This window comes from Dryobates pubescens, chromosome 7 (assembly GCF_014839835.1).
Source record: "Dryobates pubescens isolate bDryPub1 chromosome 7, bDryPub1.pri, whole genome shotgun sequence".
Classification (NCBI taxonomy): Eukaryota; Metazoa; Chordata; class Aves; order Piciformes; family Picidae; genus Dryobates; species Dryobates pubescens.
In genome coordinates, this window is record NC_071618.1 from 27,968,937 (window position 1) to 27,994,174 (window position 25,238).

Consider the following 25,238-nt stretch of genomic DNA (forward strand, 5'->3'; position numbering starts at 1 on the left):
GAACACCTGAGTATACCCACATCATGCCTTTTAACATCTGAATCTTGAAGGTCTTAACAGAAAAAGAATATTTCATCTCAAATAAGATGAACTCCATGAATGACTGCTGTGCACCACTCAATTCATCAGTGAGACAGAGAGCCCAAGCAGAGGTGTTGGGGAACATGGTCATCCCTGCTTCTGACTGTCCTTGGCAAGGGAGATGCTCTGTGAGTTGCATGTGGTCACCACTGCCTCACTTCACTCAAAGAAGGACTGACAGCTGCTGTGGGTTTGACTGAGCACACTGCTTGAAGTGCTGCCCCACCACTGGATTGAAAAGCCAAGGTTTTCAAAAATAGTGCAGAAAGCTTGACTTATGGGCAAAATTATTCACATAAGAGTCCTACTTTCTGTAAATGTTAAGTGGTCAAAACCCAAAATGTTCCTTTCTGCAACCCAGGTTCCCAAATACTGAGTGAATGCTAGGGGTCTAATGATTTTCTTCAACTATTCATTACCATCTGAATGTAGACATGTGATATTCTACTTTTCTGCTTTTATTTCACTTACTTGCACTTAAAATTACTACAGCTGGCAGGTTGGCCCAGAAGCTTTGCGTGTTTCATAAAGTAAGGATTCACACTGCTAGAGTTATACTCTATTTTTATGTTTGAATAGTGCTTATTGGTATCTTTTTTACTCTTTAAAAATGAAGAAAAAAATGTTAATACCTGCATGTCCAAAACTGGCCTGAGGGTGAGATATGAATCTTCACCTGCTGGTTATGTCCTGTATTCCCAAGGTGCATTGTCACCTCCTAAGTATTTAGCATGCTAATACCTCCTAATTTTGGCTTCAGCCTATCTATTAATCATAGAATGGTCTGGGTTGGAAGGGACCTCAGAAGGTCATCTAGTCCAACACTCTCTGCAGTAAGCAGGGGCTTCCTGAACTAGATCAGGTTGTCCAGAGCCCTGTCAAGTCCCACTTTGAATATCTCCAGGGATGGGGCCCTAACCACCTCCCTGGGCAACTTGTTCTAGTATTCCACTACCCTCATGGTAAAGAACTTGTTCCTAACATCCAGTCTAAATCTGTTCTTCTCTACTTTGAAGCCATTGCCCCTTGTCCTATCACTACAGGCTTTTGTAAACAGTGTCTCTTCATCCTCCTTGTAGACCCCTTCAGGTACTGGAAGGCTGCTATTAGGTCTCCCCCAAGCCTCCCCTTTTCCAGGCTGAGCAACCCCAGCTTCCTCAGCATTTCCTTGTAGCAGAGGTGCTCTAACGCACTCATGATTTTAGTGGCCCTCTTCTGGATCCACTCCATCAGGTCCATGTCCTTCCTATACTGAGGGCTCCAGACCTGGGCACAGTACAGAATACAGAATGCAAAATTAATCATGATGGAAAAGACCTTCAAGATCATCGAGTCCAACCTATCACCCAACACCATCTAATCAACTAAACCATGGCACTAAGTGCCTCATCCAGTCTCTTTTTAAACACCTCCAGTGATGGTGACTCCACCACCTCCCTGGGCAGCCCATTCCAATGGCCAATCACTCTTTCTGTGAAGAATTTCTTCCTAACATCCAGCCTAAACCTCCCCTGGTGCAGCTTGAGACTGTGTCCTCATGTTCTGTCACAGGTTTTCTGGGAGAAGAGGCCAACCCCCACCTGTCTACCACCTCCCTTCAGGTAGTTGTAGAGAGCAATAAGGTCTCCTCTGAGCCTCCTCTTCTCCAGGCTAAGCAACCCCAGCTCCCTCAGCCTCTTCTCATAGGGCTTGTGCTCCAAACCCTTCACCACCCTTCTCTGGACACGTTCCAGCAACTCAACATCTTTCCTAAACTGAAGGGCCCACAACTGGACACAGGACTCAAAGTGTGGCCTAACCAGTGCTGAGTACAGGGGCAGAATGACCTCCCTGCTCTTGCTGGCCACACGATTCCTGATACTGGCCAGGATGCCATTGGCTTTCTTGGCCACCTGGGCTCACATGTTCAGCCTATTGTCAACCAGTACCCCCAGGTCCCTTTCTGCCTGACCTCTTTCCAGCCACTCTGACCCCAGCATGTAGCACTGCATGGGGTTGTTTTGGCCAATATGTAGAGCCTGGCACTTAGATGTATTAAATCTCATGCCCTTGGACTCTGCCCATCTGTCCAGCCTGTCTGTCAAGATCCCTCTGCAGAGCTCTCTTGCCCTCTGACAGACCAACACCTGCCCCCAGCTTGGTGTCATCTGCAAATCTACTGATGATGGACTCAATCTCCTCATCCAGAACATCAATAAAGATATCGAACAGGATGGGTACTCCAGGTGAGATCTCACCAGAGCAAATCACCTCTTTGGATCTACTGGCAGCACTTCTTTTAATGCAGCCCAGGATGTGATTGACCTTCTGGGCTGCAAGCACACACTGCCTGCTCATGTCCAGCTTCTCATCCATCATCACCCCCAAGTCCTTTTCCAAAGGGCTGCTTTCTATCACCTCATCTCCCAATCTATATTGATAGTGAGGATTGTTCTATCCCAGGTGCAGAATCCTGCACTTGCTCTTGTTGAACCTCGTGAGGTTCATCTGGGCCTACTTCTCCAGCTTGTCCAGGGCATCCCATCACTATGGTGTGTTGACTGCACCACTCAGCTTGGTGTCATCTGCAAACTTGTTATGTGCTGAATACTTTCATGTGTCTTACATACACTAATATTACAAGAAGCTGCTTTGTTGAGGACTGAAAGGCAGACTTTCCACTTGTTCCTTGTGTTGATTCCTCCCCCTCTACTCTGCCTCGGTGAGACCACATCTGGAGTAATGTGTCCAGTTCTGAGCTCCCAAGTTCAAGAGAGACAGGCAAATACTGAAGAGAGCCCAGTGGAGTATTTTAAGGGTCTGGAACATCTGTCTTGCCATCTTAAGTTGTGGCATTGTTGATAATCACAGCTAGTTGTCACTGAAATAGATGATGACAGTCCCATAACCCTTGGCCACAGATTCCCATCCTCTCCCATGTGTCAGTGCAGTTTTTTTGCAGACTCCACTGTTTAGAGTGGAGCAAAAAATCAGCAAAAAATCAGCAAAAGCAAGCATATTGCTCAGGATGTTTTTTCTAGAATTGATTTTTCACCCTTGTGGGTCCCTAAGCTGGCTCACTGCAGAATCAGACCAGTGCCAACACAAGAGGAAGTAACTGGAGCAGGACTCTCCTGGTATGCCACCTTGGCCAAATCACATCCATCAGCAGCCCATGGCCTGAGAAACAGGAGGAACATGGCTAGCATTATGCCAGTCTTGTGGGGCAGACTGGCTTGCCAAGCCCCTTATCTGGGCTGAGCAGTTGCTGCATGGTGCTGAGCTCAGTCTGGTTGTCCTGTGGTAGTAAGGGCGGAGAGGACACAGCTGGTGCATGCCTGGGTCTCACTCCAAAATGAAGTTAGTGTCTGTTTTAGCAGCCATACGCTGTGGTTTAAGGTGCAGACATAAGTCTTTTGCTTAACTGCAGGGCCAGCTAGGGAGGAAATACAGCCTGACTGCTGCACAGGTTAATGTATGGTAAAATCAGGGGCACTTTGGACACAAGCTGGTGTATAGCTCTTAGCCCTGGGTCACTGTGCGTTGCATAGTCTTTTTCAAGGCAGATGGGACACGTAGCCAAAGAGCCTGAGCTCCTAGTGGAGTGACCAAGGAAGAGTAAAAGTGGCAGTCACAAGGACAAATATACAGCACTGGGACACTGCTTGGGTTTTGCAGCAGAGAGCAAAGCACAGCTCATTGCACATCACTGGCTCCATGCTGTCCGTGTCAGCTAACTGTTGCCTGGCTTGCTGGGAGGCTGGCAGCACCAGGAAGCTTGTACTGTGGTGACCAGAGGTAACAGTGCATGTTTAGCACAGGGTGAGAGTACATGAGGAGGCTGTGGGTAGCAGGCGGTGTGCAATGACTTGTCACCACATGGCATGTTGTTGGTATGTCACAGCACTGAATGCAGCATTGAATGTAGCATGTCCCCAGGCAGCTCTGCTCTTCATGTCACTCAAAAAACACAGGATCAGTACAAAACAACCTGCTACCTGTGCTTTTAACTGTATTGCTGCTTCTGCCAGGGGCCTTTCATGGTCTGTATGTAGAACAGTGGTGAGACACCAAGGCAGTCATGGGCAGCATTTGCAGAAAGGAAAAATAATCCTACATTATCAGGGTTGTTCTAATCCCTGTCGTGTGCAGCGCAGATCCCCTTCAGCAGAACTTGATGGCCATCTACTGGCGAAGCCTCAGTCTTTGTTTTACTGTGCAGACTTTTCTGCATCATAACAGGCAAGCAGCTGGCTGTGTGGGAGTTGCATGTTTTCTCTTCTAGCTGTGAATAACACAGATGAAGTTTTGTAAATCATCCTAAATTCTCATATTGGTTTCATTCACCCTATGAGCAGTACTAACTACAGGTGATGCAGCTGCTTATGTAGGCAACCAGCAGTCTCCCAGGCTTTCTGTTAGTCTAACAGTTTCTGCACTAACATATAAATTGTACTGGGTTTAGAAATAATGAACTGCAAATAATTAAGCTTCAATCTGACTAGTCAGAACCCAGTTTTCTTCTTATTTAATCTCTCTTTCAGACTTGATGTATAAGCAGTAATTTGATACATCCTGCAGTTTCACTGAGGTGTTAGGTATGGCATCAGTCCTATTGCTAAATTCCACCTTGAGCCTTAAAGGTTGCATGAGATCTTGGCCACTGATAGAACTGGCTTCTCTTCTGGACACCTGGTACCTCTTGACTGCTTACCTGTTTCCAGGTCTTCACTCTGGTCAGTCTATGGCAGACACTTGAAGAGGATTGATTTGCTTTTAATTTGTTCATTTTATGCAATTTTAAAACATGCTGTAAACAAAAAGAAACCAAACTCACTTTAACCCCAAATCTGAGGGTTTCCTGTCATGTCCATCCTCAAAGTCATTGCCCACTGCAGTGCCATCAAACTGTAGTTTCTGAAGCCCGGTAGTGAAGATCAGAGCTACCTGGCAGAACCCCTGTGGCATTTAAAAGGCACAAAACAAGGTTTAGGACACTTTTTAAAATTTATCTGTGGCTAGTGAGGGTATTTTATAGAAATGCTCCAGAAGGAGGAGGGTGTCCCTTACTGCTGCATGGCCAAGGGAAAGAACATAAGCAAATCAGCTGGAAGTTACTGTGACTATCCTCAGAAATATCAAAAAGGCAACTTATGCTCTTTTTAGCACTTCTTGTGGTATCCCCATTTTTAAAAAATCAGACAGCTTCTGTAAGGCTAAAACAAAGCTGCTGATACCAGGTAGGGTCTGACTCCCTTTTCCACCAGTGTGTCTGCACTCTGGGTCCTTCTGTGCCATGGGACTTGGACTGTCAGAAGAAGACCAGCATGGAAGTGTGCTCTCCTTGTCACTGGGACATCCTCCACTAGATCACATTGCCCAGAGCCACATCCAACGTGGCCTTAAAAACATCCAGGCATGGAGCTTCCACCACCTCCCTGGGCAACCTGTTCCAGTGTCTCACCACCCTTATGGTGAAGAACTTTCTAATGTCTAATTTGAATCTACCCTCCTCTAGCTTGGATCCATTCCCCCTAGTCCTATCACCACCCAACACCCTAAAAAGTCCCTCACCATCTTTCTTGTAGGCCCCCTTCAGATATTGGAAGGCCATAATAAGGTCTGCTCAGAACCTTCTCTTCTCCAAACTGAACAACCCCAACTCTCTCAGCCTGTCCTCATGGAGAGGCACTCCAGCCCTCTGATCATCCTCATGGCTCTTTCCTGCAGTTCATTTTCATTTGACAGTCACTAAGTCTTTCAGAAGAGCCAGGAACATTCATCTGAAGAGTTTAAAAGAGAAATCTGACAAATCTTTAGGTCATTTACCTTGAATGTCAATAAACCCAAGAATGTGGGGGAAGCCCCAGAAATTTGATGAAGGACAATGTTGTTCCAGTACTGAAAGTAGTTAAACAGGGGAGTATAACCGTAGATGAATGTGACTGCTGTGTAGTATAACCATAATGAGATTGATAAGACAAGTAATTAATGATGATTTATAGCTGGGTAATATAATTAATGGAAGTCACTGAGGGTTTGGATCTTGGCATACCACTTCATCTAACCGAGGGAACTGCAATATTATAGCAAGTTTTACTCAAGTGTTAGATTCAAAGCAAGCTGTGTTTAGAAACTTAAGCAACACGACTTCAATGTTACATTTTATAATTCCTTAAAATTGGGATAACTGATAGGCCTTAGATTATTGCTGTAAATTAATTGTCTTTCCTGAGCATTCATGTTTCCTTTGTGATTGCTTACTGGTGCTGTGCTAATCTGTTTATTTATCAGTGGTCTAAAAGGAAGGAAAATTCATTGACTTGCAGAAGATAGATTGGGAATTGTTAAATGAGGAAATGGAAAAATCACTGCTGCAGGTGATATGGATCTGTTAGCAATCTGTGTGCAAGCAAACAACAGATGTTTGGCCAAGTGTGAGGATCCATAGTTCAGATCTGGGTATTGGAAACATTTTTTCATAAAAGATTTCAGGATTGCAGTCTATTTAAACTTGCCAAAGAGAAATTGTGGAGGCTATAATGAAGTTGTTTAGAAAGCAGCATCAAAAAAAGCTTAGATCCAGACACGGGTAAAATAGAAATAAAGCTCAGATAAAGTCAGATTACCATTATTGGAACAGTATTTCAGGTATCATGGTGGTTTCCCTGGCAATAAGCACTTCTAAGTCAAGACTTTAAAGTATTTCGTACTGCAAAGGTTGCTCTGGTTCAAGCACAGATTGTTTCAAATATGTGCTAGGGAGTACATTGTCAAAAAGAAAATGTTTAATTAATCATTAAGATCACTTCTAGCACAGTGTTATGTTACAACTGATCTTTCGGGGCCCAGGATATACATCATGCTCTTTCTTGATTTTCTTGCTTCTGTTCTGCTTTTTAGTTCCATTTCACCGTTCAGTATTGAGAGCACAAGGCGTCAGAGAAGGTCTGAGTCTCCAGACTCCAGGAAGCGGCGCATCCATCGGTGTGACTTTGAGGGATGCAACAAAGTATACACAAAAAGTTCCCACCTGAAGGCTCACCGGAGGACACACACAGGTAAGACTTTGCTGTTACTGTGTACTTAAGACAAACAGGTTCCTTTCTGCCTGATTTAGGTACCGTGGTATTGGACACATTGAACTTGTCACCCAGGCAAAAGGCCTGCACCTAAATAACAGGAGATGTCTGAAGTGTATCAGCACTGGCATTCTGATGCAGATCAAGGGCAAGCTTTTGAGCTGAGCTTTCCTGTTACTCCCACTTCACAGCACAATGGTGTCAACACAAACCATACTCCTTTCAGATGAAACTAGACAGAAAAGCGATCTTCAGAGACACATCTACTGTGCTTCAATGAGCAAAGGGTGGTCATTGCTTGAGACCAACCAGAGCTATTCCAAAGAACACCCTCAACAATAGCATATAGTGTGGACATAAATCTTCAGCACCTTTTTTTTTCCCTTTCATTCTACAGACCTATTTGTATTGATCTACTATTTACCTACAGATTTAGCCTTTGCATGCTAGGTGCCAGTATATGCCTTCAGTTCAATTCAAGTGTAGTCTCAAGACCTCAGCATTTATTTCTGGAGGCTTTCAGAGGCACCTACCACATGCTGCTGGGGGAAGTCAGTCACTTTATAAGAATAGGATGCACTAGTTCTCTATAACAGAGGTGCAAGAGTGATGCCTAACTGAGCTGCATCACCTTCAGTGATGATAATACTTAACACTTAAGTCAATAGCTGGTGTCCTTATTAACATCACAGGCTGCTACTAGTCAATATGACAGGCATGCAAGGGTAGCTGAAGCAATGATGTGTAATTGTTTTGATTTTATTGTGGATAAACTCAGGAGCAGCAATTTGAAATCAAGAACAATTTAAAAGTGGATCATTGGGATGATTAGAAAGGCGGTGGACAGAATGCTCAGCATCTCAGTGCTGTTCCTAACTGCTGCTGATTTGCTTAATTTGATTTCATTGATTTTTGTCCTCCTAATGTACTTCAACATTCTTGTAACTCCTTGGAGAAAGGATGGTGTTTGTTCAGCATGTAGCACAATGTTCTTTGCCGAGAATCTACTGGCATTTTCTGTGGCGAGATGTACTCTAAAGAGTATGAGATACTAGATAAAAAAATTAAGTGATGGCTTCTCCATTTCAAACAAGGCCACGTCTCCATCACTCTTTCCAATATGTCTTTTGGTTGGTAGGACTTTTGTTGAGAGGAATACTGAACAAGGCTTCGTCCTAATACCCCCCTACTAAACCAATTTCTGTAAGGTAAGAGTCCCTTCCTTAAACAGCAGTCTGGGGGTTTCATTAAATTTCCCTCCAGGTCAATTACTGTAGTTTCTGTATATCTTTCCATTAATGCTTGTGCCTTCTCCTTTCTCTTACCATATCTTGTCCTAATTCTTTTTTTCATCTCCCCTATTCTTTCTTGTCTTCAGTGTGGTCTTTCATCCCTGTCTTTCCAACATGTTTTATATACTCTTACCCTATCACCTTGTTCTCTGTCATTCTTGTTCTACTTTTTTTTTTATGTCAATCTAACCCTACGTGGTCCCTTTCTTTCTCACTACCCTAATTCCTAAGTTGTGTCCCTATTCTTGCCTGTATCACCCTTTGAGCATTATGTGGCTGTAGCAACTTAGAAGGCAGAGAGCTCAGCAGAAAACAGTAGACTATTTTATGTCCTTATACCATAGGGAGGTCACTCTTTTCTAGCCTGCAAGACTGGCAGCCAGCCCAGGAGTATAAGCAAGCATCATGTAAGGAGCTCAGTTACGAAACTAGATGTGAACAACCTCAGAAATGTCACACCCAAGTTAGCCCAGAAATACAGAAGGGTTTTCTCTGCTGTGACGTTTTAAGACTCTGAGAATCACATTTGTCCTGAGTCTGTAATTCGTTAGTGATCTGATTAGCAGACCTGTGCTTGTGGGTGACGCCCCAATCGGTGTTAGATAGTCTGCACTGCTGAATCTCAGGCTGTGCACTTAGAGTGCTCAAAGCTAGGTGATGAACGCTTGAAGTGGTAATTACAGATTTTGCAGCTCTAACTCTCCAGTAGCATGAAGGGAGTTCCTCTACCAGCCATAATCACAGGATCCATCTCCCCAGTCTTGGTTCCCTGGCAGCTGGGTGTCTAGGTTATGCTATCTGTCTGGAATCTCTGGGCAGTCAGAGTAGAGGGATTGGCACCTCTGGGGCACATTATTCCCTTTTCAGGTAGACCCAGGGACTGGCTTGTGAAGGTGCTTCTCTTTTGCTACTGAATATAGAGCAAGCCTGTTAGCTGGCTGAAAAAGGCAGCTGCCTGAAGTATTTTGCAGTCATGTTTGGTATTGCTTTATTCCTTTAGGGAGAAAAGAAAAATAACATCACATCAACAGTCTTCATTAAATGGTCAGCTGTTAACTTTATATTGTCATGTCTTCATGCCTGCTGCAATGTAAGAAGTTTTAAGTACAGAGAGGAGGTGAGCACTGAACCTAGCCAGTGGCTCCACTGCGCAAATCTGTCTCCTGCTGTTAAAATTAAACTTGTTTGTCACAGAACTTTTCTCAGACCGTGGTAAGAATTCGGTATATTCAGATGTGCATATAGCATCAGCCACAAGTGTACTCTCTGTACTAATCTCATTTTACTTTTTCTTTTTTTTTTTTTTTTATCTGGGCCTTTGCTTTTGCTTCAGGCAAAATAAGTTACTTATTTACGTATGACCCACAGTAATTAGTGCAGCTTTGGATAAGTATAAATGAAATATGACAGCTATGCATGCAAAGGTGAGCAAGTTTCAGTAGGATACTTTCTGAGAAAAGATCACAGAAACTCAGCATTGCATAATCTGGACTGCTTTTTTTTTTTTTTTTTTTTTAAGGCAGGCTGTTCTTGCTGACAGTTGTTTACCTGTGCAGGATGTGATTGAGAGCAAAAACATTATTATTATTATTATTTTATCTACTATATATTCATAGCCACTAAAAAGTTTGCATTTGATTGGATGCAGGAGGAAAAACAATGTGGCCTTTTGACAGGGTGAACAGCATGGCTGGAAGGTATACTTCTTTGATCTTAATTAAAAATGTAAGCAAAATATTATAAACTGTTAACAGTTGCATTTAATTCTCCTACCAGTAGCTCCTAGGTTCTGTAAACTATGCTATCATCTAGCTCCCCAGTACTTCAGGCTGGATGTTAGGAAAAAGTTCTATACAGAAAGAGTGATTGCCCATTGGAATGGGCTGCCTGGGGAGCTGGTGGAGTCGCCATCACTGGAGGTTTTCAGGAGAAGACTTGATGGGGTGCTTGGTGCCGTGGGTTAGTTGTTTGGGTGGTGTTGGATTGGTTGATGGGTTGGACGCGATGATCTTGAAGGTCTCTTCCAACCTGGTTTATTCTATGTATTCTATGTATTCTACTTCTCACCAGTGTCCTCAAAGTTTAGTGTATACTGGTGTGGGCAGGGAGTCCACTGGGGGGCGAGCTTGAATTACATATTGTCTCCAACTAGAAAAACTGCCAGTGAAACCTGTAGTAGTTAGAGCATTTCACAAATCACAAGCACTGGTATTAAATTTCTCTTTCTAGTATCAGCTTCTTGTTGTTTTGCCAAATCATCAAACAAAGCTATCAGGAGGTATCGAGTGTGATGGGGAGCCTTCAGGGCTTGCAGGCGATCTCACAGCTCAGGTTTATCCACTCTTCCTGCAAGGAGAAACTGTGAGAAACAGGCTTGCTGGAGTTGTGTTGAGTTAGCTTCTGCTTCAGTGAACATAAAGAAAATTACTAATGTGTGACTCTACAAATGACTAATCTTTAAAAATGGGAAAACCAGCAGCCCTGGATTGCATTCCCAGTCTGCATGTGTGTGCATTGTGCTCACCATAGGTGCTGGTGTCAGCCCCAGGAATGGTGAGAGCCGTATCTGCAGTTCCCATTGAGGTGTGTGCCTTCTTCAGTTTGCTGCTTTTACTTTGAAGATGGAGAGAGAAGCAGCTGTAGCATTTTTAAATGATGTGTAATGGCTATTTCAAGCTTTTTAGGCAATACCAAAGTTGTTGTTGACACTTCCAGTAGTGTAGCTGAGCATTGTAGAGTAAACAATAATGGTTCTCTCTCTCCTGGGTTTTTCACCCCAATGAAAATTTCATTCTAAATATATTTAAATTTATCTCAGTGAATTACTGTTTCCTTTTCTACTAGCCCTGGTTTGTGAAAGACCTACAGACTCAGTTCCCTCTGAAGAGAGATGATGAAAATCTAGTATGTTTTATGTAAATCCAAGAGTTAAATCACACCACTGAGAGACTGAGAGACTGGTATGGGTTATAAAAATGAGACTTTAGTAACTAATCAGTGAATCTGGTGAAACTGGGAATCACAGGTCTGTGAAACTGTAAAATGCATTAAGTACTTCAATTATTTTGGCAAAAAGCAGACAGACATTTTCTTGCCATAAAATTGAGGACATGCATCTTAACCTCCTCTTTGGCTGCCTGGACATTTCTGAAATGTCAATGGAAAGCTGCAAAAGAATCAAAAGTGTTTGAAAAATTCTCTGCAAAATTTCACTTGACTAGTCATTATTTTTCAGTCATTTGTCACTATAATGAGCTAAGGTTTGTAAGCTAGAAATGGCAAGCAGGGTAAAACCCTACGGTCACACCATTTATGAGGTCAAATGGAAGGCAGTAAAGTGAATGCATTTCATTGTAGTCTCAATCAACATACTAGTTGTGTATAAAGTGTGTGTATGGAAGCATGAGAGAATGGGGGAGTCCGTGTTGGGGAAATTGAGGAGGGAAAACAGAAACAAACATCCAGTACGCTTGGGGCTCATTGCCGTAACAGTGCAAAGCAGACATTAGAAAGTGAAAATACCTTTTGGATAGATGACAGTGATCATATGAAAAACACACAAACTCTTTGTCATTCATACTAATTTCAGTTGCTGCCTTAATTTGTTAAAGAATGGAAAGCGTGATCATCAAAAGATGACAGATTCCAGCTGCCAGCAGAGACACTGCAGGGCAGTGGCTGCTGTCTGTGCATGATGTCCTGGGGCACACATGTGGTGATGCAAACTGATGGCTGACCAGGTGGCTAAAAGCTATTTTCACTTTTCATCCACAGGCTACTTAGTCTGCAAATCCTAGCATTTAATATTCTGTGTTAACCTGAATCATGTTTGCATATCATGGTCCAGTTTTCATAGACATCATCTGTCTCCTTTTAAATAGGCAGAGCATGTAAATATGAGGCATATTATGTAAAACGAAGAGGCAAATTATGGTGTCTGTTAGGAGGCCACAAAGTCTAGAAACACATATGCTGGGTAGTACATGTGAGGGAGGTTTAAACCTCTTCCCTTTTTTTCTGAGTATGCAGAGTACATGCTGAGTGGTGTGAATGTGTCCCAAAGTGATGACTAGCATGTAGAGTGACCTGAGAAATCTAACCAACTACATAATTACTTAAAGGGAAATTTGATTTGTCTTGTATTTTAAATCTAAAGTTGCTGACGGCTAAATCCAGTTCTTGCTCATTGTGGCTATCCTCTTTACCATGTAGAGAAGCCCCTGGAACTTAAAATGTGTGAGTTGTTCTGAAGAAGTAATAAAGAAAGAAGATGCCTGCTTTGTGGTTATGTGGGACATAATTTTACAGCATTGATACAGAAGAGGTTGCTCCCTATCTCTCACTTCCATAGGATTTTCTTTTATTGTTATCAACACTCCATATATATGTGAAATCTATTTCAGTTGCTAGTTACAAATTTCTGGAGGATCGTGGCAGAGCAGATTTCTGGGCTCAATGGCGGCAAAAGCTTGGCGTGAAGTGATAATGGACTTAGTCCATGAGTGTAGGGCATAGTACAACCACAGCCATAGCTTTCCTCCTGCCTCAAAAGGGAAAAGAAGGTAAAGGACTGTAACCAGAGGACCTTCTGTGGGCCTCAGGTTCTGGGCTGCAACTGCTGCTTTTTAATCTGTGAACCCCAGTTAGCAGCAGGTCTGAATCACTTTTCTCAGTGCCACTGCTTGCAGAAGCTGCAGCTACTTCACTAGGTGTTTAGAGAGCCAAGCTGAATACAGCCCCTGGGCCAAATGCATTTTTTTAGTGTTTGGTGCTTTGTCCCTGATTATCATTCCTGAGAGATGAGATACCTTTGCCACATACGTAATAAAACTTCTTTGTCAGTGCCGGGGGTCTTCAGTGGTGTTACATATCAGGAATACAATTTTGTACCAGAGAAAATGACAGCATTTCCTCCCTAAGATGTTCCTTTATAGCTGGCTTCAGACACCACCCTAGAAGAGAGAAGGCTAGCAAGTACAGGGGTGTTTTATTTAGTCTGTGCTTTTTCAAACATTGCATTCCTCTCACTCACTGTTGCTCTATATATTATTTTAATATGAAAGGGCCCCTGTCATTAGTCTTTGTTCACATTTTCCTTTGAGCAGTTTCAGAGCGAACTTAAGAAGACGCAAGCACCAACAAAAAAAGTTATTTTTGCTCTGTGTTTGAAACCTCCATTCATTACCTGTTGTTTTCTTAAGGTTCGTTTAATGCATTTTGCTAGCTATAAGTTCCAGCGAAATATTTACAGATTTGTAATCCCTTCTTTAGGCAAACATTGGGAGGAAGCAACATTTTTCAAATAACTCTTCTGGCTTTGACTTGAACTCTGTAGATCTTTGGCCTACTTTAACATTAACACCTCTTTGTCACCTGCCCTCTAGACTTGCCCTCCAAAAGCCCAGCTTTTCTTTCTCATGGCTCATGTCCTCCTTAGGCCCTAGTTCCAGAGCTCTCCCTCCTCCACATAAATCTGTCTGGTGAAAAAAGCTGCAACAGCAGGTTCACATGCTGTTCCAGAATCTGGGAATTTAAATAAACAAAGACAATTTAAAAATTAATTTGCTTTAGGTAAAAGAGGAGGTTCTGTTTGTATTGGGTGCTGCTTTTATTTTTTAAGAAATACTTTCTTTCAGTGTTTAAAATATACTGCCAGTTTAAATAAACAGTAGAGCTTTCCAACGTGGAAAACAGTATATTTCATGGAAGTTTTCACTTCTAGCTTTTCTGCTCTTTCTTCATAGAGTTTCTATTTAGAATATAAACAGATTATTTAATAAATGGGGCTGTAGAAGCCACGAGCTGAAGCCTCAGCCTATTCCCATTGATGTGACGGGGTTCACATTTTAGGACACAACTATATTTACAAGTAGATGTCTGCCGGTGCAATATGTACCAGGGTGTAAAAGCAGACTTACCAGTGTCACCACAGCCTTGTAAACTGATGTTCAGAAATGGGAACCTCTGGGTGTAATGAGATAGTTGTCTGTGTCCAGCTACTTACGGGCAGGTGTCCATACCACAAGAAGCTTGTACGTCCAGTTCTCTTCCAATAGCCGCTCTGTGGAAAGTTAAGTTATTTCATTTCTGGCACGTTTTGTGAGCTCTGAATTCACCTTAGACACAGGGAATCATTCCTCTGCATTGTAGGTCTGATGTTGTGCCGATATGGAAGAGTGCCCGTGTGGTTATTCCAAGGCACTTTGATGGGAAAGCAAGTCTAATTGCGTCTGTGATTGCTTTCAGTCTCCAGGTTATGAAAAATATTTGCAACAGTGCCCCTTGACTTTGTAAATATGGGGTGCATATGTGTTTTGTCTGTGTGTGGCACAAGGGAATAATGATAATTTCATTATGCAGAGTAAAATTTTCTCTAAGGAAACCTTTTAGTACTTAACATTCTACCTCCAAAGAACTGTAGTTCATCTAAGGTCTCAGGCATGATTGTGGTCTACCATATGTAGCCCTGCAGTGGCATGAAGGCAAGAGAGACCTCTTTACTCTCATTCTCTCCAAAATACTTTCCCAGATGTTGCACCCAGACCTGGAGGAGTAAATACACAGTACAGGGCTTCCAAGGACGTTAACTCTTGCAGCTCTCTCAGTTCTCTACAGAGGGAACAGGAATAGCAACTTGCTACCGAAATACCTGTTGCTGGTTGATACCCTGTGTCTTTTGGGAGGTGTGTCTGGAGGTGCTCGTGCCCATCCTGTCATTTGCAGGGCAGCCTTCCATTAGAAACTTGGTCTTTGAGTGTGGAACATACTCAAAACTGCAAGTAAACTTCACAGAGCTTCTCTTTTTAGTGTTTTTTTCAGGTTTTCTTTTGTCTGTGCTTTATTTTTTCCCATGGCTAAAAGGAAACAAGAGGTAGTAGCTGAAAGGTAGTGTTTTCAGTCTTCACTGTTTGCAAGTGTGTAGGTAGAAAGTTGGGGAAATTTTGCAAAAACTTTTTGTTTCTTGGGAAAGGAGAAAAATTAGATGACACCTATGGAGCACAAGGGGTTATTTGCTGCACTTCAGTGTTTTCTCCACATAGGATATGAAATGTAGCACTATCTTGGTCACATTAATGGTATTTTCTCTTGTCATGTGTGTTTTTGTCAGTTAATACTGTTCTTTAGTAACATACATTCTGCTTTTTATGGTAATAAAAATCAGCGTCTCTTCATTTGGGAAGTTTAATTCCATTTGTAACTATTTACTTTAATGATCAGAAGAGGAGACTTTAGTGCTCTGTTTCTGCAGACAGCCCAGCACACCAGGGTTCCAGTCTCTACTTCAGCCTGCCTCCTACCACAGTGCAAACAACAAATGGTCAGTTGTGCAAAACCGAGTGAGACAAAGCTTATCCCTTAGAGCTTTTTTTGCTTTGTTTCTTTGGGAGGCTATTGTAGAGTGGAGATTGTCACTGAAGAAATTGTTTTGTTCCTCATTTTCACATGAAGAAAACGTGTTCCTGTGCTTTGCCTAAGTCAGACTGAGAACAAGGAATAAAAAAACCTGAATTTCAAGACGTGTCACAAGCAGCACAGTATGTTCCTGTTTTACTCATAGAAATTGTTTTCCCAGGCTTGCTCAATTGATACGAAACTTTAATCTCTTCCCAGACAGATACGTTATTTGCATATTTTGACAATTCTGAAACACGAAAGTCAGACTCACCACGTTCACCACAGAGATGCAGTGCATTGGTAACTTGGAAGCAGAGCTCTAAATCGTAGAATTGGATTTTTTGCATCAAACTGATTGGAAATATATCAGATTTTTAAAGGGATGAAACCGAGATCCAGCAGTTTCATTACAGAAAGTAAGGTGTTCCTAGGATGTGAGTCATAGCATTGCTCTGTGACTTTTTCCATGTGACTGTTTCTCTGCAGTTTTGGGAAAGTTGCTGATCCTCGGTGTGTTGGTTTTGCTACCTGCAGGATGGACACGATAATTGTTACACAGTGCTATTACAAAGACAGACTTTTATGAAGGATTACTCTTTCTTTTTTTTTCTAAAGCGCTTTATAAGGCACTTTGAAGTTGGAAAGTGCTTTATAAGTGCTCTGATGTATTTTCATTAAAAAATTATACTAGTAAAAATATCACACAAAAAGTAAGAGTTGTCTGTTTTTTTCCTTTCCCCTGCGTCTAAAAGCTAAGCTGCCCTCTTCCTCTGGGAGTGCCTGAGGATGCCCATTATCAGATAGTGTTTTTGCTGTAGAAAGATTTTTTTCTGCCTGAACTTGCTTATTTTTAGTAGAAATGCAAAGCCTAGTTTACCATCATCAGTGCTTTTCAGTTTATGATTTCCCCTTGCAGAGTCCCATTAGTATGGATGCAGAGGGACTGTTCTATATGTTTCAGAACAATTGTGGTGTTTACATGGGAGCCAACACCAGCTGACTTAGATAGTATACCATATATATATATATATATTTATGGATTCACCAGATGCCTTTAACCCTGGAAAGCTGAAAATCTGCTGACCTCGACTAGAAAAATTACCATCATAAAACATTAGGCAGGACCATGCTTGCTGGATTGTTTATTTTCTTTCTACTTGTTATGGGCTAAATCTCTAGGTCCTCATTCTGGTTTGACACGGGGAACACTCCACCAAGAGTACTGGCAGTAGAAACAGAGTGTATGAAGATGTGGCTGTAGATAGCAGAGCTGGGCAGGTGCCGCTTACTAAACTGTGCAAGTTTGACTCAAACCTGTTGTATTTTGTGAACAGAGTGAGGGACAGCATCTACTTTACATTCCCTCCCTCACATTCTGGAAACACTACGCAAACCTCTAAACCAAGTTTCATCTCCAAGTGCTTTTATAAGCTTGTCCTTCTCAAAAGTGGAATTCCAGCATGTGCCACTTTCACAAAATGATGAGAGATTAAATACAGAAAATTCTGAGTAGGTGGCTGAGCCTGTGCCCCTGAACAGTCCCTAGCTGACTATTACTTGGAATGAAAATGTTACCAGTGTTTCAAAATGCTAAATATCATTGCAGCAAGGGGCTACAGAGAAGTGGTGGTGACTTAAAAGTCACAATGACAATTCCATGTGCATAAAAATTAGATAGATGGGAATGTCTGAAGAGGACACAGATAAGAAGAGAGATGGAACTCTCCTGTAATACCAGAGGGAGAGGTGAGTTTAGGCCAGAGAACAAAATCAGTTTAGAACTTGATCACAGAGCTGTATTTTGTCCTAGTAGTAGATGGCGTTACCTCATCATTACTTAATGGCATGGTTGCTAAGAGCCTGCTAAACTGATGAATAGATGAAGCTTAAATAATACACAAATAAAAGGAACTGCAAGTACACAGGGAGTACACAGGGTATCTGCAATTGCAGTAAATAAAGTTCCTTGCCCAGGGAACATAAGCCCAGCTCTGTTTCCTGGAGCTCCAGAGCAGTTTCCCCCCTGGCAGAATAAGCCATAACTATTTACATGGTGGTTTTGTGGTACTCATCTTTGAAGTATTTGGCATCAAATACCATGATACCAGCTAGCTGATGGGTAGAGAGTAACTGCCTAGGAACATACTGCATGGGAAATTCTGAGACTGTGGACCCTTCATCTGTTACATGGCGTGGTCTCCTGCTGGTACCTGCACAGGTTTGGGGTTTTTTAAGAAATATGTAAATGTCTTTGGGTTGTAAAGCAGAAGTTTGAGAAATATTTATTTCCTTAGGTGAATGATCTTCCAGACGTTGAAGTACATTAATAAGAACATGGGGGGACAGATGTTGGGCAGTGAGGAAGGTGGAAAATTTCGGAAGAACTAGTTGAACAGTGGTCATTATTCAGCATTATTGATTCATTATTTGCTTGACTTCAGGGAGATTTAATGAGTAACTGTTGAGCTGTGTTCTTAAGTGCTTACGTGAGAGGAGTCATGGTAAGGTAGGAAAAATAATATGGTAAAAGTAATTAAACTAATTTGGATTGTGGCATCTGGACTACAAAAGGCAAAGTTTTGGAGGGCTCTTAGAAATAGATGTTTTGTTAACAGAAGATTAAAAAAATGACTAGTTTCATTTGGGCCATTGAGTCATACCTTTAAAACTTCATAATTAACTTCCCCAGACAATAGAAAATACTTTTTTGCTCTACAGGGAGCTGTCTAGAACTTCTTCATGCTCCAGAGTCTCACTTGATCATGCTTCTTGTGGCATACTGTTTGCTATCCATGTATTGCAAGACAAAGCAACAGAATAGCATCAGAACACAATTTATCTATGCTTTGGGACATTGTTTTGGGGTGGTTTTTTTGGTCGGGTTCAGGGTCAAAACAACAGAGATTTCAAAGGCAAGTTCAAAAGTAGAGGATCAGCTCCTGTGAAAATGTTCACAGCTTCAGGCATTTATTTTTAATTGTGTAGCTTCTTTAAGCCTAAAACTTTACAGATTCTGAAGACTGAACTAACTAACTGAGTTTTCCAGTTTTCTTTTTCTCCTTGTGTTAATTACTGCAGGTTTTTAGTCTCTTTCTGCAGCTCTCTTTACTACTATTTTCCAAAAACTCTGTGCTGTTTTGTTTTCTCTTTCACACTGATATTTCCACTACTCTGAGCAAGACTCACCACCTGCTTTCTCTCCTTAGAGATGAAAGAGAATTTGAGTATCTGGGTGCGTGACAGTAACTCTGCACCCTTGCTCCAGTGGCTGCCAAGCCATTGAAGGAGCTGAAATGTGCCCACACTTTGAACCCAAGAATTTATTAAACACTTAAGCTCAAGAGATCACACAGAGGCAGAAGTGACTGAGCCAAAATGGTTGAGTATTTGACTTCAACTTCACTGCAATCCAATCTTGAAATGGAGATAGATAGATAGATAGATAGATAGATAGATAGATAGATAGATAATGAGTGCTTGGGGTGGTCTCTTCCAGGTAACAAACAAGTTTTGTCTACCTCCTCACTCACTACTTTTTAGGCTACACTGATGAGGTCCTGTTTCTCTCTGTTGATTGTACTGAAAAATTTTGCTATTGAGTGCTCAAACTCATCAGCCAAAGCTGGTGTGTGATACCCAACGCCAGCTTCCTAGCCTCTAGGAATTCTGCTCCTGCTGGTTGTTTCTCCATCCTTTCAACTTCTGGACCATCTGTTTTTAACAAATTCAGTAGTTTTTGTGCCTTGGATGCTACCAAACAAAAGGTTAGGAGTTTGTATAATATTGCTTATGAATAACATTTATTTTTTAAGCACCTGTCCATCCACAGATAATGTAGGTGTTAAACAGAAAAATAATAGTATTATTCTTTCACTAAAATGAGGTTTGTATAAAATGTTTTTGTTTAATCCTAATGAAAAATCGTATCACAGTTTTCCTTTTTTTAAGGTGCATGTGAGTGAACATCTTCAGAGCAATGCTGCTTAGCCTGTATTTTTGCCTCCTTTTGCTGTACGTGTATGTTCAATTGAAAATAATGAAAGGTCTTCTTAGGTTGAGCTCCTAAGAGTGATATTCCTTCAGTGGTGTAAATAGCTTGAGAGGAATGTGGTTAGTCCTGTCTCTTTCACATAACTCAATAGGGGCTGGGTTTTCAGGGCTCCTTGAAGAGCAAGGAAGCAACACCTGAGAATTCCAGCCAAGTGATCTGCACTCATGTCCTTCCATCAGCTGGCTTTCAGTTCTTACTCAAAGGGAAGGTGTTTTAATGGATTAGCACACTATTTTTGGTATTTGTCATTCACCAGCTCTCCCTTCCTGCATCAGGTTCTCCATTTGTGTTCTACCAAAGGAAAGATCTGACATGTTCTGTGCTGAAGAGCCTATGGCAAGGGAAGGATCTCATGGTTGGAGAGACTTAGGTTTCAGATGCTTTTAAATAAGAATCCAAAGCTTAAGAAATAGCCCCACACTTTGTCCTCGAAGTCTCTGTGATCAAAGAAATCAGCTGTGGCAGTATCCAGAGTCTAAACAAAATGAGAGTTTAGAAGTATGTTGAGGATGGACGAAGCAAGCTCTCCATTTAGAAACCGTTGATGTAGTGCGATGAGACCATTAGGGTAGGCCTTAGAAGTTGGACCGGGGTACTGCTATATTTGATTGGTACTCCACATCAATTGCTTGTGGCAAGGATATGTATCTAAGACAAATCAGTGGTGAACACATTTTGCAGCACAGTGTCACTGGCAAGAGTGTGCAACCCTCTATCTGCCATGTAGCTCGTGCCCATCCAGACTCTAGCAGCTGCCAGATTCCAGGTGCCTAATGCTGCATCCACGCAGGGGACTCAGGGCAATGAGCACTATTTGGTGCTTTGGTGAGGGCTGTAAAATTATCTAGGCTAAGATGCTGATGGTGCACCTATAGGCCGTGGTCAGCTGAGAGTCTGGATTGTTGGGTTCTCCTCACCGCAACTGTTTCTCACCTGCATCTGACATCAAAACTGCAGCACAGCCCAGGTGGTTCACAGAACCAACCCCAAGGGGCTCAAATATTGCTGACGGCCCTGTTGGCATGTGGGTATAGCTTCCAGCTTCCTTACGGGGTACCTGTGGCCATTTCAGATGGACTTTTCTGGGCTGTTTGAACTTTGTGATGATATTCTTACTCAGGAATTTTCTTTTGAAACCAAGGGCTCTCAGCAACGCATTTAATGACTTTTGAAGAGACACATGGAGGGAGGTGCTGCCTACGACAAAGCAAGTGTTGCATCACTGGTTCATGTAATTGAAATAGTTTCTTGCAAACTGCTCATGATTCACAAGAGATAATAAATAACTGAGGAACGATTGTGTCTGATGAAGGAAATGGTTGTTGCAGCTCTTTGGCTGTCCTGGCTGTTATTAGCTGGTTGCCGAAGGGGAGGTGAAAAATCACCTCACAGAGTTTCCTGTCCTGAGTTCTGGTCTGGAATAAGGTAACTGCCAAGACCATATAACATGTAGACATTGAGGGATGGTGATAGAAATGTGATAGCCTACAAACATGGCAAATATCTCACATAGCCCAAGACTGATTTCATTGAAGTAAATGCGTATTTATCAACTGTGTAGCACAAGTACCAAAGCTGAATTCATTTAAAAATTGAACACCACTCCTGGTAATGTCTTACATGCAAAATTAATTTTACTGAAAGTAAGTGCAATAAATAAGGAAGACACTTCACAGATTGAATGTTTATGTTTAACTGGGAAATTGTAGTTCATTTTTTACCCACTTGCTAAGAAGTGTCCTGCAGTGCTGTTTATGCAAATAATTAGAAACCTTCATAAACTTCATTAAATAATTGGAAAACTGTGGCAGCCTGTGATAAGTTACTGAAATATCAGGTAATCTGTCCACTTCTGAAGAAAGCATAGCCTGGCAAGACAAGAGTAGCAAACTTGTATGTTAATAGTGAGAATAATTACACAGCCCTTTGTCTTGATTTTAATCCTTGCATCACCCCTGCGAGGTAGGATCTATATTGTTGCCTTAATCCTGCTGATTTTCTTAGTTGTGTGAGTGCTGCAGGAATGGTAAATCTCACGGCCCTTTCCTTATATTCATCAGATTCAGTACCTGGTAATTGTGTAATTTGGCCTAAAACAACCCCTAGGCAGTGGGTGTTCACAGGAAGCGTGCAGAAGGGGTTGCAGGGATTAAGAGCAACAAGGGGAAAATCACCACCTGTTTTTTTTTTGCCCCCTTTCCTCTTTCTTTTGTCTCTCCCAGGAGAAAAACCCTACAAATGTACCTGGGAAGGCTGCACCTGGAAGTTTGCTCGCTCCGACGAACTGACGAGGCATTACCGCAAGCACACGGGAGTGAAGCCATTCAAGTGTGCAGACTGTGACCGCAGCTTTTCCCGCTCAGATCACTTGGCGCTCCACCGCCGCAGGCACATGCTGGTTTGAGAAACGCTACCTGTTCCAGCTGAGTTTAAGAGCTGGGTCTCTTAACTATCTGGAGTGAATTCAGCAGGGCTGAATCCCCCTCTACAGTGTTAACAGGCAGGGCTTTCCTTGATGTCCGTAATGAAACAAACAAACAAAAATGACAGAAATTTGAAAAAAGAAATGAAAAAGTTAAAAAGGCAGGAAAAGAAGTGCCACTCTTCTCCTCACCATCTGAAGTTAACCCCGTCTGCCCCTTAGCATGGCTACCCCCTGAAAGTGTCATCGTAATCACCTGGGAAATAGCAGCCGAAATGCTACAGGAATGGGCATTATTTTACATGCTGCATCCTTTGACAAAAAAATGTTTATAGCTTGTATGTTTTCTCAGCTGTCGGACATTTTGTTCCTGAAAAATCACTGCTGATTGGAGGATTAGATACCACAAACCAACAATGATGATGAAAGCAAGACCTCTAGACCTTTATTGTCCCATCTTTTCCCCTTTTTTGAATACCATCTGGCCGGTGTCAGCATTATGACCAAGCTGTGCTGCAGACAAGCTGCATGTGAGTAGGCAAGAAGATTCTGCTGGAGGGGTCCCACTGAGGAGTTGAAGGGTCACTTGAGCAGACTTTTGCATTAACAATGGTGGCATTTTAATATTGTACCACAATTTGTCATTATGCCCTAGAGGACACCAGCCATTTAACCTTGTATCTTTTCTTTTTCTTGTTCTTTTTTTTTTTCCTTTCTTTTATTGTTGAAGTCTGTAAAATAAACAAGGGTTAGCAGCATCTCTGCTGAAAGTACAGTATTAAGTATCTGTATTTTACCATGGGCTTATTCAGAACTGTTTCCTGATTCATATAGAAAGAGCTCATCTAAAAACTACTACCCCATTCTCAACATGCAGTTTTCTTTCATGCAGCTAATCCACTTCCCCATGACCATTATTTGAACACGAAGAAATAGAACTTACACTCACTGGTACCAAGATTAGTGGTGTAGCCATTCATGAAATAGAATTGAATGTACCAACAAAAGAAAACAGAAAAGAAACAGCTGCATCTCTTGCAGAGGAAAAAGCAATAATGAATAAAATGGCTCTCAAGACAATAATTTACTCCACGCCAACAGAGCGGGTGGAGGTGGGGGGAGGTATGCAGAAATAGCTCATAAGATCATTTGAGTTAATCTTTCTGATGGTTTCACTGACCTGCTAGGTACCACAATTAAATAGTTTCATTTCCTTTAACATAATACTTGTGTCTGGAAAGCAAGAATGATAAAGGAAAGAGCTTATTGTTGAGGAGTCAGTGGATGAACCATAAGTAGAAAGGAGAAATGTTTCTGTAGTGGTGCTCTGCAAGACATTAGGTTTCTCCCAGGGAATTAGGGAATAACAAGATTTTGCCAGCTGTCTAGTACGATATAAATGGCCCTTTATATGGGTACCAGTGGCTGCCTCTGCTGGGATTTTCAATCCAAGCCTTTTCAGATTAAATAAAAGGAAATTCTTGATCATTCCCATACAGCCCTATAATTGTGAACCAATTTGTATTAATTGAATTATGTAGGAAAGAGAGAAACTCTTAGTCATCAGTTGTTCATGCAAAGGAATAGTGTATTTCTGTTCTCTTTCCTCACAAGGATCTGTCCATTCAGCTAGATTTGACAAATAGGAGGCTTGGCAAGATTTTTTTAAGTGTTGAGATTTTTATAGCTTAGAGGTGAAAGATGTATACATAAAAGTCTTTTGCAATGTATTTAATTATGAATATTTGGTTCCAGGAATTGCACAGATTAAACTTGTGATGTCACTTGTCGATTTTTGAATGTTTGAGCAGTCTGAATTAATTTCTGATCCTGAAGTAACTGTGGTAATGTTGGGAGAATTCTGAAATTGAAGTGATCTTTTAAGAAATACCAGTACACCCATACAGATACTGAAAACGATTACAGTTAATTGAGGGTTAATATGACTGGGGTAATACTTTATGACTGCTTTCACAGGCCCTAGAGTTTGTCTTTAAATGCATTCAATGTGCCCCAGTACCAGTTAGATTATCAACTCTCCGAGGGAACTTCAGTACTGTCAGAGCTCAGGTTCCCCTCTGCCAGGTGATCAGGAAAAAACAGAACAAATTATTTGCAGGTATTGTGATAAAAATGCCTCTATCAGTCCCATTGACTGCATTGCTAATTGACTTCCACTAAAGTTGGCAATATTTTGGTATCTGTTACCAAATCAGGAATGAAGCAGAGGTGTTGAGCGTCCATGCAGTATGTGAAAAGGCTGCTGTGGAGCCGGCTCCTGGACAGGCCATGAGGCATTGAGGGGCAGCAGACCTGGGTCTTCGCCCACAGTGTTACTGCTGTTAGTTTAAAAATTGGTTGTCAATGTGGTGCATGAGATGGCTCATGGATTACCTCTGAGGTCTGCCTCTTAAATGGATCTGTCATACTCAGCATTTAGGGAAAGAAGTCTGGTCAATTGATAAAATTGTTTTCCTGCCCAAAAACTTTCTACTGACTGATTACCTGAGTAGCAGTAATTCAGTTCAAAAATCAGCTGCATACAGAATTCCTTTCAGACTGTGTGATTTTTTTTTTCCCCCACCATAGAAAATTAAGTTGGTTTGACCAGAAATTCTTAAGGCCACCCTGTTAGCATACAAGAGGAACAGTGAGAGGGGTCATTTCTGATGTTATTCACAAAGGCACAGTATAACTGGGAGAACCCAATGTCCTCTTTAGGCTCCCCCTGCAGTCAGTAAAGAGGGAAAGACTCCTCTGAGAGAAGTTGAGAGGCCTTGAATTTCAGTATTCAGCTCTTATCTGCCTCAAGAAGGAGTATATGTCTGGGGACTCATCTCCCAAGGCAAAGGTTGGTCTGTGTGAGTCCCTTGTGCCCAGCTGGTTGCCCATTATTTATGCCTAGGAAATAGTGCAACAGAAAGAGGGTTTGCTTT

General features: G+C 41.9%; 1 protein-coding gene across 8 annotated transcripts in view; it reads left to right on the forward strand.

Annotated features, from left to right (window-relative positions):
• Positions 1-24,880, forward strand: part of KLF12 (KLF transcription factor 12) — a 291,208-nt gene extending 266,328 nt beyond the window's left edge. For all 8 annotated transcript variants that reach the window (XM_054163014.1, XM_054163015.1, XM_054163016.1 and 5 more), the window contains 2 exons: positions 6,964-7,121; positions 22,103-24,880. In XM_054163014.1, coding sequence (XP_054018989.1) covers positions 6,964-7,121; positions 22,103-22,284 — 340 coding nt within the window. In that variant the 3' untranslated portion in view covers positions 22,285-24,880. The remainder of the gene's footprint in view (positions 1-6,963; positions 7,122-22,102) is intronic.
• The last annotated feature ends 358 nt before the right edge of the window (positions 24,881-25,238 follow it).